Source organism: Kogia breviceps, chromosome 5 (assembly GCF_026419965.1).
Source record: "Kogia breviceps isolate mKogBre1 chromosome 5, mKogBre1 haplotype 1, whole genome shotgun sequence".
Taxonomy (NCBI): domain Eukaryota; kingdom Metazoa; phylum Chordata; class Mammalia; order Artiodactyla; family Physeteridae; genus Kogia; species Kogia breviceps.
In genome coordinates, this window is record NC_081314.1 from 17,719,280 (window position 1) to 17,737,992 (window position 18,713).

The following is an 18,713-nucleotide window of genomic DNA, read 5'->3' on the forward strand; positions in this document are numbered from 1 at the left end:
TGCCCTCTTCTCTGGTACCCCCTCCCTTTTTTTCTTTTATGGTATGTGTATGAGGGGTAGATTAAAAGATAATCATTTTTATTCACTTTGCAGGACAAATCTTGGGGACTAGATAAAATGGGCAGGAACATTTAATCCTCTGCTTCAAAGACTATGTGCATGGACAGTTACAAGGCAGTTATGGCCAGATATGATTATCGGCTTTGGAATAAAATGCTCCTTGACATTGCTTATATCTTAGCTGAGAAGAGAGACAATCAGGTTAGTTGTTTTGTAGGGTACAGACAAGATAAGTTTTAGAGCTTCATAAATCATCAGAGTGGTCTTATCAATAGTACTTTTAATCTATTTTCCAAATATCCCATTTTCTTGTTATTAGTTAATAATATGTCCCAGTTGTCAGTGTTTATGCATTGCATTTAATTGTATACTTTTGCCACATTTTTACTAAAATTTTCATCATTTTGTAGTTCTTCAGGTTTGTTTATTCTCCAGGTAGAAGTAGTCTCATTTTTCCAGTAAACTGTGCTTTCTCCCTTCTTTTTGGAATTCTTTTTACCATTAAATTGAACAGAGTGTTAGCAATTACATTTTGTATTATATTTTCCTTATTTTTTTCTATTTTTTTAATTGGAATTGTAAAGCATACTCTCCTATATGTCTGAGTCATCTTAATAAAGAAGCTTTACACTGTAGTAAAGTTTTCATTACTGATGTGTCTTCAGAATTAAGTGCCTTTGTTGCTTTTCTAAGTAGCTATCTCAGACATATTAGAATAGAACATAGTTTGTGGATTTAATTTATATAAGTAGTATTTTGTCATTATTATTTTGGTGGATTTACGATCTGAGGCTGGCCATATTTTCTTTCCCCAGTTTCATAGAATTTTCATGAAAAAATATTTTCCTCCTCCAGCTCAAAAACAAGTAGGTTTTCCTTTGTTTTACCACTGTGTTGTTTGGTATTATAAAGATAATTCTACTCTCAAAGGATCTATTTTTTACATTTACAGTTATATTATACTTAGGCATTTGTTTTTAAAATGTATGCCAATAGGTTAGAAGTTGGTGACTTCAAATTTTTGTTACATGGCGAGATAAGTAATGTTGGTTTACCTTTTTTATTTTTTGCTATTTTCTCACCTGCATAATTTTCTGTGTTACAAATAGATTGATACTGGCTACCTCTCACTTCTATAGTGAAAATGCTAATTTGAACAAAGGGGGATTAAGACTACAAAATTTTATTAATAATAGCATGGTGATTGATTCTGTTCTTTTTTTTTCTAAAATGAATTATGAAAAAATTAGAAAATGTGGTTAAGATCATCATATGACAGTCAGGTGGCCTCATTATGCTGGGAGACCAGTCTTTACCACTAGTTAACAATAATATTGCAGCTCTATTTATGATAGCCAGGACATGGAAGCAACCTAAGTGTCCATCAGCAGATGAATGGATAAAGAAGATGTGGCACATATATACAATGGAATATTACTCAGCCATAAAAAGAAATGAAACTGAGTTATTTGTAATGAGGTGGATAGACCTGGAGTCTGTCATACAGAGTGAAGTAAGTCAGAAGGAGAAAAACAAATACCATATGCTAACATATATATGGAATCTAAGAAAAAAAAATGTCATGAAGAGATTAGTGGTACGACGGGAATAAAACACAGACCTACTAGAGCATGGACTTGAGGATATGGTGAGGGGGAAGGGTAAGCGGTGACAATGTGAGAGAGTGGCAGGGACATATATACAGTACGAAATGTAAATTAGATAGCTAGTGGGAAGCTGCCGCATAGCACAGGGAGGTCACCTCTGTGCTTTGTGACCACCTTGAGGGGTGGGATAGGGAGGGTGGGAGGGAGGGTGATGCAAGAGGGAAGAGATATGGGAACATATGTATATGTATAACTGATTCACTTTGTTGTAAAGGAGAAACTAACACACTATTGTAAAACAGTTATACTCAAATAAAGATGTTAAAAAAATAAAATAAAATATCATTGTGGATAATACAGAAAAAAAAACAATAATAGGTCACTCTCAGATTCTTGGGGAAGTAAACATTTCTTTGTATCTCATTGTTTAACATTATTATATTGGTATATGGTTGATTTTGTATTGACATATGATTTGTTGTTGATTAACATTTTTTTACCAAGTCAGCATCTCTGGACTTTTACTCTGAGAAAAGATAAGCTGTAAGAAATTTCTTTGTTCTCCCATCACAGACTGAAAATAATCTTGTCTCAGTAAATTGATGTCTTTTCTTTGGCTTTCGGTTGCTGAAACCATATAATATAGGGTTCATAGAATGGGTTCTGGACCAGACTCTCTGAATACATACCCTTTTCTTCCTTTTACTAATTGGGTAATTTGGACAAGTCCTTTTGGCCTCACTTTCTTCATATGCAAAGTGGGAAAGATAATGATGGCTACCTCATTAAAAGAAATTTAGTAGGCGTGAACTAGTGCCTGACATTTAGTAAACTGCTGCTGTTATTCTGTAATGACAGTAAGAGCCAGTAGTGTGTGCAGTGTTTCCCTTCACTCGTGTTTTTTTTTCTCAGAATTTATGGATCACCTACTATTTTTGTAATAGAAGACATTGCAAATGGGGAAATCAGAACAAACAAGTAAATAAACAGATCTTTCAAAAACTGCTATTAAGAAAACTAACAGCATGCACTTTCATTTTTACATATCTTTTGGCTCTCACATGCCAAATTCTATTTATTAAATTCAATAGGTATTTTATAACTCTTAACCAGAGTGAATATTTCTGGTTGCTGTGGTTAGAACCTCAAAATTTTAGGTCAATCTGGCGTCATCAAAGAGCAGACTATAGAGTATAAATAATCTCTCTTCCCTAATTTCTTTATATTTTATTTTCCTTTTATTCATTAAAGAAATTTTTACTTTCTCATTGCTTTGTATTTTCACCAGTGCATTTTTTTTTTAACTTTAATACCTTTGTGTTTCTCGTTGCTCCTCTAGATATAACAGGTTTTTTTCACCTTTCTAGAATTTGTATGTAGTAGACTTTTGGTGTTCTCCTGAGATTAATGCCCAATAATTGACCAAAATTGTGAGTGCCACTATATCATATAACTGTACACATAAAATACAGTAAACTTTTAAAATGTAATTACTCTTTCAAATGTAAATATAGGTATCTAGAGTAATGTTTTACTTTTCCAGTTACAGAAGTATCATTTTCTTAGATTTATCTCCTTTACTTTCTGTCATCAGGTATGAAAATTAGTTTTCTTTGGGGAACTAGTTTTTGTAAAGAAATTATGATTTTTAAAATCATTTTATAATCATATCTTTTATGTATCAACTTGGTGACCTGGGACAAGTTACTTAACTTTGGTGCCTCACTTTCCTCATCTGTATAGTATTGCTACTAATAGTTCCATTTTATAGGAGTGTTGTGAAGCTTAAATGAAATAATTCGTGTTAAATATTTCACATATACAAGTCATTCAGTAAGTGTCCGATGTTACTTGCTTGGTTTGGCTCTAAAGAGAACAGAGAAATTGAGAAAATTTCTTGTAGATTTTTCATTAATACTTCCATGTTGTATGTTTAAACATTTTCTGTACATATAAAATTACATATACAACTTACAAAGAATTCAGAAAAGGAGAAAAGTACAAAAATAAAAATTAGCCATAATCATACCACTTCTTAATTTTGTCATGACATGTTCGTGTTTCCTTTTATGTGAGGATTTTTTATTTTATTTTTAAACAAATAATAGGATGTTATAATCAATTTTGTGGGGTACATTTTCTGTACCTTTAATATTTTATAATTATGTTTGATAAGGCTGCATTGTTTTCTAAAATCTTTATGTCCTTTAAGTTATTTAACTTTTCTGCCATTATTTGGATCCTTTGTCTTTTGTTGAATCCCCTGTCTTTGGCTTGCCTTTTTTTTTTTTTTTTTTTAAATTCTCTCCTTTTTGGGTAGCATGTTTTTTTATAGCTTTTTGAGAAAAAGAGTAATGGAAAAGTATATATTTGAGATTTTACATGCCTGAAAAATTATTATATTCTTACATTTAATTGAACCAGTGTAGTACTTATTGAAAATTTTCTTCAGAATTTTTCCTCTTGTTTCCAGTATTGCTGTTGAGAAGTCCAATCCTGTTTCACAGTTCTGATTCTGATCCTGTTTCTTGTCTTTGGAAGCTTTATGTTCTTTTTGTTCCTGATTTTCTGAAATATGGTGATATACCCTAATGTGTGTATGTAATTTCCCATTCATTATGCTGGCACTCTCTATAGAATATATATTACTTGGATGTTAATCTGTTGAATCAATCTGAGTTTCTTGTTATTTCTCTTTTAGTTTCCATTCCTTAGTCTTTTTGTTCACTTTTCTTGTATTTCTTCAACTTTATTGAGCTTAATTTTCATTATCATTTTAAATATTCTAAGAGTTCTTTTGCATTCTCCAAGTCTTTTTTTTTTTAACATTGTTTCATGGATGTAACATTTTCTTTTATCTCTCTTTTACAGCGTTAATTATTACTCTGAAGTTTTTTTAGACACCCTACTCTGACCTCTTTTCCGATTCTCTGCTTTTATCAGTGTCTTTCATGTTGGAAACGTTCCTTAAGTATCTGTTCATTGGCTTTCTAGTCATTGCTGACAATGAGACACTAAAGAGCTGATTGCCAGAGACGGTTGGGGTGTGGGGTGGCATGGGTGTGTGTGTGTGTGTGTGTGTGTGTGTATGTGTTGTGTTTGACAGGGAGGGGCAATGGCTCTGCCCTCTTTGGCGAGCATCACTGTAGGGTGGTCCTGTGGTCACATACCATTTTCACTGTGGACCCTAAACTCTTGGTATTGATAATTATTTTTCCTTGGGGAAGTTTAGCTTCTTTGCAGAAGGATCTTTCAATCTCCTTAAATCTGTTTGCTGTCCGCCATTTGGGAGTTATACAGGGTGAAGGAGCACCCAGGGCACTCTGCACTTCACCTATATCCCTCCTCTGTGTCTGATGAGTCCAAATCTCTGGTTTATATTTCTGAGGGAATAAACTTTCTGGACTTCCAAGATGAGTGTATGTTGGGGGAATTGCCTGACTGCCTAGGTTTGAGTGGAGATTTAATTACTTACTATACAAACTTTGAAATAATGCTCCTATTTTCAGACCTTATTTCACTGCATCTTCTGTGGACACCAATACTTCTCCAATTCCTTAATGCTTTTGGGTTCTACAGAGCAAAATTGTTTTTCTTTTTGTATTTCTTTAGATATAGTTGTCAAGCTTTTTCAACCATTTGGTTTGATTTGCATGCTTCATCCATCTGCTTTCCATATACCTCTATTGATACATTGTGGTTTGGGGTTGCAAGTAATTTTCTGGATTTATTGAAGAAGAAAATGGTTTTCTCGTTATTTTGGTTGGGTTTTTAAGAGACAGGGATTGATTAAATGTTTATTTGGCAAGTGGAAGTTTGTTGTAAGCCTTTTTGTTTTTTTAAATAAGTTTTTTAAAACTAAAGAAGGAACATAATTGCAATGGAATACTACTCAGCCATAAAATAATGAAGTAATGCCATTTGCAGCAACATGGGTAGACCTAGAGATTATCATACTAAGTGAAGTAAGTCAGAAAGACAAAGGCCATATGATATCACTTATATGTGGAATCTAAAATACGATACAAATGAACTTATTTACAAAACAGAAGTAGACTCAGACATAGAAAACAAACTTATGATTACCAAAGGGGAAAGGGGGTGGCGGGGATAAATTAAGAGTTTGGGATTTACAGATACCAACTACTATATATCAAACAGGTAACAGTGTCGAACTGTATAGCACGGGGAACTATATTCAATGTCCTGTAATAAACCATTTTGGAAAAACATATGTATAACTGAATCACTTTGCTGTACACCAGAAACTCACACAACATTGTAAGTCAACTATACTTCAATTTTAAAAAAAAAAAAAGAGGGAATATAATCATACCTCTCTTTAAAATTTAGTTTTGTCCCATTATCAAATATATTTCCAGGGTTTATAGTAATAGTTTTCAAAAGTATAGTAGGTATCACTAAATATAAAGGCAGCTTTTTAGTTTTCATTTTTATGTTGAAGAACACATAAATGCAAATTGTTGAATACTAAATAAAAGGGCCAGTGTCCATAATCTTAATTTTAACCATCCCATTTGCCAATAATCTCTTTTGTTCCAGTTTTTGTTTTATATATTCCCAGCTCCAACATTGTTTTTCTTCTATTGGGGCTTTAAATTCTTTGATACTCTGTTTTTTAGTGTTCTTGATGTCCTCATGCCTCCACTTTCCGAGCTTAGATTCTGTTATCCAGATTTATTATAATCATGTCCTTCTCATGAAGGACCCTCAACATCCTTGCTCTCCATTATACCTCCTAGGAAAACCTCATATTACTACCTGTTCCATACCTACACAAGTGGAGCTGAAAGTGGCTATAGAACAACACATAGTTATAATGGCTGGGCATTTTACATTTTTCTCTCATGTAGACCTTTAGTGCTGCCTAGCAATCCTGTTACAGTATTCTATGCTATGGATATATTCCTACTTTCTTAAAAGATTATTTTGCACCTTCTCCTCAAACCTGTAGCATCTGCTATTCTCTTTTCTTCATAATTAGCTGATTATCTTGTTAGCTTTATAGAGACAGAAGAGAATCCTTCAGTGATTAAACCTACTTATCTAGGTGTACCAGTACACATATACTCTGCTTTTTCTCTTATTACAGTACTATCTATCTAAGGTTAGTCCTTGCCCTTGTGTGGTGGATCCAATTCCTGTTCACTGCCTCAAGAACTTTACTCTTCAGTGTGTTTTTTCTCTCTGTCCTGCTTCAGTTCCCCCATCCCCTTTATCATTATATTAATATGCTATAACAGCCTTTATCATTTAGAAACACTCTGTATCAGTTAGGGCTCTTCAGAAACACAGAACCATCAGGAGATATACTTAGTTACTTGCTTTCTTATTTGCATACATACATACACACACAAAGATATATATATTTGGGGAGAGGAAGATTTATTTTAGTGAATGGCTCACACAATTTGGGAGCTGGCAATTTTAAAATCTGTAGGGCGGGCCAGCAGGCTAGAAACTTAGGCAGGAGTTGTACAGTCTTGAGGCAGAAACTGCTTTTCTAGGAAAACTCAGTTTTTGCTCTTAAGGCATTCAGCTGATTGGATGAAGCCACCACATTATTGAAGGTAGTCTCCTTTACTTACAGATGTTAATCTTATCTACAAAATACCTTCACAGTAATACCTGGAGTAGTGCTTGATTAAATAACTGGGTACTGTAGCCTAGCCAAGTTGACACATAAGACTGACCATCACACCCTCCCTTGTTTCCACATGCTCCTTAGCTACAGTCCTATTTTTCTCATTTTCTTTATAGCAAATCTCAAAGAATTATTTCTATTTACTGTCTCTACTCACTCTCTTCTTATTCTCTTTAAACCCACTCCAGTCAGGTTTCTATCTACCTGTTCACTGTCTTTGCTCTTGTTGAGGTCAGCAGTTACCTTCTTAGCGTCAAAAAGCACTGGGCAGCTCCATTGTCATCTGTCTCTCTTGAAGGACATAACTACTTCTTCCTTCTTGAAGCACTGTTTTGGTGGATTGTAGAAAGCTAAACTGTAAATATTGAATTATCTCAGACTCAATAGAAAGACCTTTTTATCTTTTCTATCTTTATTCACTCCTCAGTGAATAAAGTGAAAACCAATTCCATGTTTTAATTATTTCTATTAAAAAATAATGGTGGTGAAATCACAGCAAGATCTTTTTTGACCCACCTCCTAGAGTAATGGAAATAAAAACAAAAATAAACAAATGGGACCTCATGAAACTTGAAAGCCTTTGTACAGCAAAGGAAACTATAAACAAAACGAAAAGACAACCCTCAGAATGGGAGTAAGTATTTGCAAACGAATCAACAGACAAAGGATTAATCTCCAAAATATATAAACAGCTCATGCAGCGTAGTATTAAAAAACAGACAACCTGGGACTTCCCTGGTGGCGCAGTGTTTTAAGAATCCACCTGCCAATGCAGGGAACACGGGTTCAAGCCCTGGTCCAGGAAGATCCCACATGCCTTTGAGGAACTAAGCCCGTGTGCTACAACTACCGAGCCTGTGAGCCACAACTACTGAGCCCATGTGCCACAAATACTGAAGCCTGCACGCCTAGAGCTCATGCTCCGCAACAAGAGAAGCCACTGCAATAAGAAGCCCATGCGCCACAACTAGAGAAAGCCCCCGTGCAACAAGGAAGACCCAACACTGCCAAAAAAAAAAAAAAAATACCCAATCAGAAAATAGGCTGAAGACCTAAATAGATATCTCTCCACAGAAAACATAACACATGGCCAAGAGGCACATGAAAAGCTGCTCAGCATCACTAATTATTAGAGAAATGCACATCAAAACTACAATGAGGTATCACCTCACACCAGTTAGAATGGGCATCATCAGAAAATCTGTAAACAGCAAATGCTGGAGAGGGTGTGAAGAAAAGGGAATGTAAATTGATACAGCCACTATGGAGAACAGTATGGAGGTTCCTTAAAAAACTAAAAATAGAATTACCATATGACCTAGCAATCCCACTACTGGGCATATACCCAAAGAAAACCATAATTCAAAAAGACACGTGCACTCCAGTGTTCATTGCAGCACTATTTACAATAGCCAGGTCGTGGAAGTAACCTAAATGCCCATCAACAGACGAATGGTTAAAGAAGTTATGGTACATGTATACAATGGAATATTACTCAGCCATAAAAATGAACGAAATTGGGTCATTTGTAGAGACATGGATGGACCTAGAGTCAGTCATACAGAGTGAAGTGAGTCAGAAAGAGCAAAACAAATATCGTATATTAACGCATATATGTGGAATCTAGAAAAATGGTACGGCTGAACCGGTTTGCAAGGCAGAAATAGAGACACAGATGTAGAGAACAAACAAATGGACACCAAGGGGGGAAAGTGGGGGGGCAGTGGGATGAATTGGGAGATTAGGATTGACATATATACACTAATATGTATAAAATAGATAACTGATAAGAACCTGCTGCATAAAAAATAAATAAAATAAATTTTTTAAAAAATGATGGTGAGAGAGTAATGCTGTCATATGATTTAAAATTCCAGATTTAAAAATGTTATATGGTGAAATGTCAGTGTTCTACCCATGGCTCTCAGCCATCAAATTCCCTTCTCTGAATGCAACCAAAGTTGCCTGTTTCTTATATATCTTTCCAAAGATTTTATGAATATGATAGCACATACATATTCAGTGAGAGGCAGTATGGTATAGTGGTTAAGAACTTAGACTATGGAGCATGACAGCTGTAATCAAATTCTATCTCTGCCAGTTACTGGCTGTGTAATTGCCAAGTCTCTTAGCCAATCTATACCTCAGTTTTCTCTTATGTATAAAAGAGATAATTATAGTACTTGATAAGAGTTGTGAGGTATAAATGAATAAGTGTGTGTAAAGAGCTCAGAAGAGTGACTGGCACATAATAATAAATAATGCATTCCTTCTTCATGTGTAAATGATATTATAATATACACAGTGACAGGCATCTTGCCTTTTTTTTCCACCAAGAAGTTTATTGGCAGACCTTTCTTTACAGCATATAAATTTTGCCTCATTTTTTTCTAGTGGCTGAATAGTTGTCCATTGAATCGATATGCTATCCAGTTTAATGGCTCTGTAAACCAATATTTTTATGATGATGTATATCAACCATCTCCACTTAGATAACTAATAAGCACAAGACATTCTAATTACCCTTGGCTTTCCTATTTCTCTCATTTCCTATATTATCATATTCTTTTAGCTCTACCTTGAAAATATATTTCACATCTAACTTTCTCTCCACCTACGGCTACCACTTCAATCCAAGCTAGCATTGGTTTACTGAGTTGCTCAAGGCCAAAAACTCGAGAATCATTATTGTAAGCTTTTGGCAAAATATGTTCAGTTCTCTTTCAGTGTTCTTCTATTTGGTCTCCCTTCTTCCACTTTTACTCTTCTATAGTCTGTTCACATAGCATTTAAAAGTATAAATCAGACTATTTCTCACCCACACCAAAATTTCCAGTGGGTCTTATCTCATTTAGATTTAATTCTTGAGTCCTAACTAGATCCTAGTAAGACTCTTAGAACCTGGCCTTTTGATTTCCTCCTCAGCCTTGTCTCCTGCTTCTGCCTATTTCTGTGCTTCAGCCACACTGAGTACCTTGCTCTTTATGAGTCCTCTCTCATAACAGTTTACCTCATAACCTTCGCACTTTTTATTCCCTCTCCTTGGGACACTTTCTGTCATATAATCATGCTCATTGCCTCATGCATGCTTAAATATGAGCTTTTCAGAGAGGCCTAGCCACCCTGTTTGCTCTCTGTCCTTTTTACCATACTTTACATTTTTAACCATATTTTCTTTTCTTTAACTGATATATTTTTTCATTTGTATATTATCTATTGATATATTATTTTCTCCTCACTAGAAGATAAAAATCATGGAAGCAGATACTCGATCTCATTCACTTTTGTGCTTCTAGTACACAAAACAATACTCAGTACTTATGGATTGGTAAAAGAATGGGGAAGCACTAAATAAGTGTTTTTTGAACTCTGTGGTGAAAGACTAGTTTTTTAATTATGATCTTAGTGTCCTTTTATTACTAGATTCAGTAGACATAAGATTATTCTGTCAGATTGTTATAAACATTTCTAAAAACTTACTTTCAAATTTATACTTTTAATGAACTGGTAACAAGACATTTGTGGTCAACACATATTTGCAGAACACATTCTTAGTAGCACAGCAGTAGAACAAGTTTGCCATTCTGTAGCCAACAGTTAAAATGTGAAGGCTAAATTAAGTATTCTCCTTGGTAGACAAAGAGAAGGCACTTCAAAGCCCACATCACAGAAACCAGGCTGAATTACTGGATTTATAAAATTCTGTTAGTAATACCAGTAAAACTTAATTAGTGCTCACTCTATGCAGAAATGAGTCTTTTTTCAGTGGACTCAATAATCCCTATCACAATCCCCATGTTGTATCTATATTGTTAAGTTAGAAGTCTCTCCTCAATAGCTGTTTATTTGCTTATGTGTTAGTATGTAAAGTGAAAATTTCAGTGAAGTTGAAATTTTACAGGTCCATAAACATCTCAGTAAATACTGCTCTATCATATCTAATATGTTTCTGAAAATGTATTGATCATTTTGCATTTTTTTTGTTTTAGTATGTTGATATATTTTGTTGTTTATATATACCCAGGAAGGGAGGAGGGTCATTACACGATGACAGTTGGAGTTTGGGATCTGGGTTCCCAAGGAGATATATAGCTGAAGACAAAAAACGATTAAGTTCAAGAAAATTTGTATTTCAGCTTCCGCTGGTGAATTCCAGCCAGGGTTGGTGTTAATTTTAATGCTTTCCAACTCCTTGATATTTGAGTCATTTTATTTTAGAGATCTAGAAGTATAAACTGAATTAAGGTCTATTTGGGTATGACTTTGTATGATTAGGACAAGCTCTGTTAAACTGTTATCTGTTATCCCTGACTTGTGCAATTTGAATGCAGCAGATCCCTTCTGCCTTTGAGCTATTCTTTTTTATACAAATTAATTTTAAGAGTACTTTTAACCTTCAGAGGTATTCTACTGACAATGTGTAAAATGCTGTAAAATCACTAGTCTATATTTTGAAACACAAGAAGATTTCTCAATTTATTATATTTAAATGCTGTATCTCAGGAAAAGGGAAACATTTTCATTTAAATGCATTTCTGACTACTCACTAACTTAAATACATTTTGGTTTTAGGATTTTTGTCTTATATTTTGGTTTGAGGGCTGTAGCAATCACTAGTAACATGGATTTGACCAAAACGTAGATAGAGTTTCCAAATAACGAATTGTGTGTGTGTGTGTGTGTGTGTGTGTGTGTGTGTGTGTGTAGATAGATATAGTTACACCATTATGTATGCATGTTTATATATGTAATTAAAGGGAAATTGTAGAAGTTTTAAAAGAAATGCATGCTCATCTTTAGTTATGTATATGTTTGCAGATGTTTAGATTGGTTCTTCCAAAATACTCATTAGTAACTGAACATTCGTATTTGCAGATAAATAAACTAAATGAAAAAAAAGGGAGATCATTTTACCATCACAAACTCTTGTATTCCTTTACCAGAATTCCCTACACTCTTATCATCTCAATGATGAAAGTAAATATGAATAGACAAAAGGTTAAGGTTTGTGTCATACGTGTTCCTCAGAGGACTTGAAAGAGAAGTTTGATAATATTTCATTAGATTTACAAATACAAGTGAGTGTTCAAAAATACATTAACACTGTGACTGGGGAAACAGATCAGAAATTCACAGAATATGTTTTTTATGAATTTTATGACTTTGGTAGGTTCAGTCTATTTTTCAGGGATCAGAGGTTATGCCATTCATTGAGGTGAGGAACACAGGGAAAGGACCATCTTTGGGAGTAAAAGTCATGAATTGATTGTAAGCAAATAAGACACCTTTGACGCATCTAAGTAAAGATATTAAGGAAGCAATTGTATACACAGAATTGGTGGTGGCCAGAAGAAAGGTCTAAAAGGTTTGGTTAGTATGCTCTCACTTAGGTTGTGTATGTTTGAAGGTGAGGAAAAGGGGTTGTTGAAGAGACTACATAAATCCTTCCTGCTGATAAGTAGGATGGGTCGGTCCGTTTTGGTTTTTTTGGAGGTTTTTTTTTTTTTTTTTTTGGCTGCACCGAGCAGCTTTTGGGATCTTACTTCCCCGACCTGGGATTGAATTCCAGGGCCATGGCAGTGAAAGCACCAAGTCTTAATCACTAGACCACCAGGGAACTCCCAGGATGAGTCTGTCTTTAAGTGGGAATGTTAATGAGCCAAGCTTATAGGGACACTGAGGCAGAGAAAATTGTCACAGACTAAAATGGTGAGTTTATTTCTATAAAATAATTTTCGTCTTTCTTATTTAAATTATGCCTAGATTGTAAAACATAGAAATTGACTAGTTTCCTTCCATCATCCATTTCTGTTATAAATTTGTAATCTTACGGATGAAATTCTGATTCACAGGTGAATACTATAATCTTACTTTATTTCATAGCCATGAAGCTCATGACTGCTCTGGTGAATGTTGCCTTAAACCTCAGTATTCATCAGGATAATACACAGAGACAGTACGAAGCTGAGAGAAATAAAATGATTGGGAAGAGAGCCAACGAAAGGTTGGAGTTACTACTTCAAAAACGCAAAGAGGTAAGGTTCACAGTAACTGTGATTCTTATGTTCTGTAAACGTGTAGTAAATATATGTGTTTTTATTCTCTCTAAAAAGGATTGTGTGTATTTTTAAAAGTTGGTTTTTTTAAAGTTTGATTATTTGATCTCAGAGTTTTCAAATGAAACTGGAATTTGCTTCCAGCCAGTGATTGATTATCTGAGTGCTATCTGAGGGCAGAAGAGAAACACAGAACAACCCAACTTTAGAAAGAAGGTGGTCTGGGTATTAGATAACTCAAAAAGATTATCAAACTATGGGCCCAGAAAGCACAGTAAATACTAACATCAGAACTAGGGGCCAGCAAAGATGCATTGTAGGAGAAAGCCAAAGACTATATATTAGTAGATGTATGAGACATTTCTGTGAATAATAAGATTGGTTCCAATTTTACAGTGAAATTTTCATATAAATGTGTTGAAAGAGATTTTAAACTGGATTTTTAGTAGGCAACATTTTTATTCATCCAATCAAAAATAAAATTTTAGATGTACAGTGTTAGTCTGTATTTTAACTTGAAAAAAGAATAATATCTCAGTGCTATAAATATATTGCTGTCAACAAATAATGGGTTATAACAGGCAGCAGGAAGCAACAAACTTATGATTAAATTATGGTCTGTGTCGTATTGGAGTGCTAGGACTACTGTAGCATTTACCACAAACTGATTTTTCTTTTTAAAAAATTATTATTTTTAAATTTTATTTATTTTTGGCTGCATTGGGTCTTCATTGCTGCACGCGGGCTTTATCTAGTTGCGGAGAGCGGGGGCTTCTCATTGTAGTGGCTTTTCTTGTTGCGGAACATGTGCTCTAGGCGCATCGGCTTTAGTAGTTGTGGCACGTGGGCTTAGTTGCTCCGCGGCATGTGGGATCTTCCCAGACCAGGGGCTCGAGTCCGTGTCCCTTGCATTGGCAGGTGGATTCTTAACCACTGCGCCCCCAGGGAAGTCCCTGATTTTTCTTTAGAACAGAAATTTATTGTCTCACAGTTGTATAGGCTAGATAGAACTGGCAGGTATAGGCTAGAACTGGCAGATAACTCTAATCTTCACATGGCCTTCTCACTGTGTGTGTGTCTCTAAATTTCTCCATTATAAAAAGGAGACAAGGGCTTCCCTGCTGGCGCAGTGGATGAGAGTCCGCCTGCCGATGCAGGGGACGCGGGTTCGTGTCCCGGTCTGGGAAGATCCCACATGCCGCGGAGCGGCTGGGCCCGTGAGCCATGGCCGCCGAACCTGCGCGTCCGGAGCCTGTGCTCTGCGACGGGAGAGGCCACGACAGTGAGAGGCCCGCATACTGTAAAAAATAAATAAATAAATAAAAAGGAGACAGTCATATTTGATTTGGGCCCATCCTACTCCAGTATGAACCCATCTTAACTAATTACATCTGCTACAACCCTATTTCCAAATGAGGTTTGAGGTTCTGGGAGTTAAGACTTCAGCATATGAAGTTTTGAGGCACACAGTACAACTCATAGCACATTCTATACTAGAAATAATTGTAAGTAAGTTTTGGAACTGTACTTTAGTAAGAACTGCTAACCAAACTGTATCTCTTATAAATTATTTAATTTTTTATATAATAAATGCAGCAAAAGTAGAACTTATAGTAAGTTTTAGTAATTTGAATGATTTTCTATAAAGGTATTCCCAAAGTTATTTCAGTAAAACCCAAAACAAAGCATATAGCAAAAGAGAAAGTCTGAAGGAATTTTATTGTCACATTTGTATATGCAGTAAAAGCAAATGTTTCACTGCAGAACAAATTAAAATTAAAAACTATCATCTTGAATGTGATTTTGTATCAGTGCTTTTGTTCCTTTTGAGTAGTAAACTCAAACTTTAACTCCAATGTTAGTATTACCTGAAATTTATTTATATCTTTTCTATAGTATTTTATTTTGTTGCTGCATTTCGCCACTAATGACTAGTGTCCTTGCTATCTGCTACTGTTCCTCCTATATTGGGAATTTGACCAGTGCTCAGTTTGGTGGTAATCAGACGCAGAGTAATATTTGGATACTTTAGGTGGAATAGGAACTTTCTTACACAGTGGCAAATATGATAATCAAGGATGATCTGTTACCAAGAAATGTAAAACCAAGCAGGGAACCTGGTTTGGACAGGAGAGGTAAAGAAATTGAGGCCTATTCCCAAAGCAGATGATATTTTGTGGTAGTAATCTGGTCACACTTAGCCACACCACTCCTTTTTAGTCATTGTGTAATACATGTTGAGAGAGACAGAAAGCAGTTTTAAGCCAATGTAGAAAAGCTATAGAAATAATGAAAGAATACTGGTAATTTTGGTATTGCTGCACAATACATGAGAAAAAAGACTGAAAATTACCCAGAATGAGAATAATCAGGAATTAAAAACAATTGGAACTCTTTATTGCAAATAAAATGATCAATATTTTAATTTATATTTTAATTTATTTTTCATTTCAGCTACAAGAAAATCAGGATGAAATCGAAAATATGATGAACTCTATTTTTAAGGGTATATTTGTTCATAGATACCGGTAAGGGATTTAAAAAATCATTTAGAACATTTTTAACTTAAATAATTTATTGCTTCTTTGTAGTCCTAGGCAATAAAAATATAAACTTTCTAATTATTTGTTTTGTTAGCTGGAAAACAGCTTTGGGTATAAAGCTAAATAAATGTACTGTTAACTGTGGTCAAAATTGTACCACCACCATCATTGCCACACTCTTCCAGATTCAGAACATATACTGTTAGAGACATCCTATGTACTTAGATTTGTACTGATGTAACATTAATAAGATATCATTAAGTTAATGTGGCCTTAATAAGATTTGATTGTATTCATATTTGAAAAAATTAAATTCCCTGCTTCCTGCCCTTTTTTACTCATCTTGTTATATGATCAAATTAACCAACAGTGTTTTTTTTGTTGTTTTTTGTTTTTTCTTGGTGGTACGCGGGCCTCTCACTGCTGTGGCCTCTCCCGTTGCGGAGCACAGGCTCCGGACGCACAGGCCCAGCGGCCATGGCTCACGGGCCCAGCCGCTCCGTGGCATGTGGGATCTTCCCGGACCGGGGCACGAACCCATGTCCCCTGCATCTGCAGGCGGATTCTCAACCACTGCGCTACCAGGGAAGCCCAACCAACAGTGTTTTAAAAATGTGTCAGTGAAGATGGGAGAAATGAGTACGGTAGAGGGCATCTTTGCAGATAATACAGCATCTTTATAACATCACTCTTCTTTACCTTCAACTATACACAAGAAAGTAGGATCAAAGTATTTCTGAAGTATTTTTGTCATGCTCCATTGCAAGTTTAATTTGTCTTTCTGTGAAACATGTGACCTATTAAAATACTACATGAGCATATTTCATGGAGAATTAATGAATCATATACATATGCTTGTTGCCTTCTATTAATTAGGCGTGATTTGATATGTTTAGGCAGATAGACACAGATAATAGATGCACTGTTTTTAGACACATTTAAGACTTTAATTGGCCAGTTAGTTTTAAAAGTTAATTAAAACAGGGAAATTATTTTTTTAAAAAAGGAAAAATTTGTAACTTTGATAATTTACCTTAAAACATTTTATTTTAACTGAAAATGTAAAACTCTTTTGAAATAGAACCAAGGCTTTTACTTTGAGTATGAATTCTCTGAATGGAGTAGTATCATATCCTCTTTCTTATATAAACCATGCGTGTAATGAATTATTGACAAATTTATTTTCAAAAAAGCAAAATTTTCCATATAACTGCCATGCAGTCTTTTAAATTACAGCTTTATAGACGTATAATTAACATAAAATAAACAGCACATTTAAGTGCATGATTTGATGACTTTTCACACAACACACACACCCCTACCTGTAAAACTACCCCAGGCAAGATAATGAATATATCCATTATCCTCAAAAGTTTTCTCCTACCACTTTGTAATTCCTCCTTTGCTGCCACTCTCCCTCTTCCCCATCCTTAAGCAATCAGTGATCTCCTTCCTAACTGATTTGTTTACATTTTCTAGAATTTTATAGAAATGGAATTTACACTTTGTACTCCTAATTTTTGTTCGTGTCTTGGTCTGGCTTCTTTCACTAATAAAATTAAGGTCTTTCATCCTTAAGACTTAGCTGTAAGTTTTTTGTAGATTAACTTTATCTGGTTGAGGAAGTTTCCTATCCCTAGTTTTCTGAGACTTTGTTAGGAATGGATATTGAATTTTGTCAAATACTCCATCTTTTGAGATCATTATGTAGTTTTTCTTTTTTAAGAGTGTTAATGTGGTGAATTAAATTGGTTGATTTTTTAAATGTTAACCTGAACTTCTTGGGATAAAACCCACACACATAATCATGATGTATTATTTTTCTTCATTTAAATCTTTTTATTGCTATAAAGTCATTTTTTTTGAAGTATAGATGATTTACAATGTCCTGTTAGTTTCGAATATACAGCAAAGTGATTCATATATATAGATAGATAGATATAGATATATGTATAGATATATATACAGTAAGTCCCCTACATAGAAATGAGTTCCGTTCCAAGAGTGTGTTCATAAGTCCAATTTGTTAAGTCCAACAAAGTTAGCCTAGGTACCCAGCTAACACAATTGGTTATGCAGTACAGTACTGTACTGCAATAGGTTTTTAATACTTTTCATGCAAATAATTCATAAAAATCAAGCACACACAGACAATAAAACATTTTTCATCTTACAGTACAGTACCTTGAAAAGTACAGTAGTACAGTACCATAGCTGGCATACAGAGGCTGGCATCAAGTGAACAGGGAAGAAGAGTTACTGACTGGAGGAGGGAGAGGAGGTGGGAGATGGTAGAGCTGAAGGATCGTCCGCAACAGGAGATGGAGGGCAAGCTGCAGTTTCACTCACGCCCGGCATTGTTGGCACAGGTTCTGGTTCCTTGCTGGATTCAGTTCCGTCTACCCTCTTGAAAAAATGATCCAGTGATGTCTGGGTAGTAGCTTTTTTTTCTCATCATAAATGATACGTTAGCACTGGATTGCATCCTGAATGGCTGCTATAACCTTTGTGTACTGTTCCACATTCAGGTCCTGTGCCTCAAAAACTAACAGTGCCTCCTCAACTAAAGAAAATCCCCTTGCCATTTCCTGCAGCGTAAATCTCTTCAGTTCTTCAGTTACTTGTTCTTCCTCTTGTACTCTGTCTTTGCTCTGGACCTCCAATTCTTGGTGCCTCTTGTCAGTATCAGCTACATCACTGCTGCTTTTACACTTGCTTCCGGACATCCTGGGCTTGAAATAAAGATACTTTACTACTATATACATTACTGTTCAGTAAAGTA

The 18,713-nt window shown here is 35.0% G+C and overlaps 1 protein-coding gene across 5 annotated transcripts in view; it reads left to right on the forward strand.

Annotated features, from left to right (window-relative positions):
• The window catches only part of STAG1 (STAG1 cohesin complex component), a 455,106-nt gene that overhangs the window by 282,700 nt on the left and 153,693 nt on the right, over positions 1-18,713 (forward strand). For all 5 annotated transcript variants that reach the window (XM_059065085.2, XM_067033725.1, XM_067033728.1 and 2 more), the window contains 2 exons: positions 13,216-13,367; positions 15,843-15,916. In XM_059065085.2, the coding sequence (XP_058921068.1) occupies positions 13,216-13,367; positions 15,843-15,916 (226 nt within the window). The remainder of the gene's footprint in view (positions 1-13,215; positions 13,368-15,842; positions 15,917-18,713) is intronic.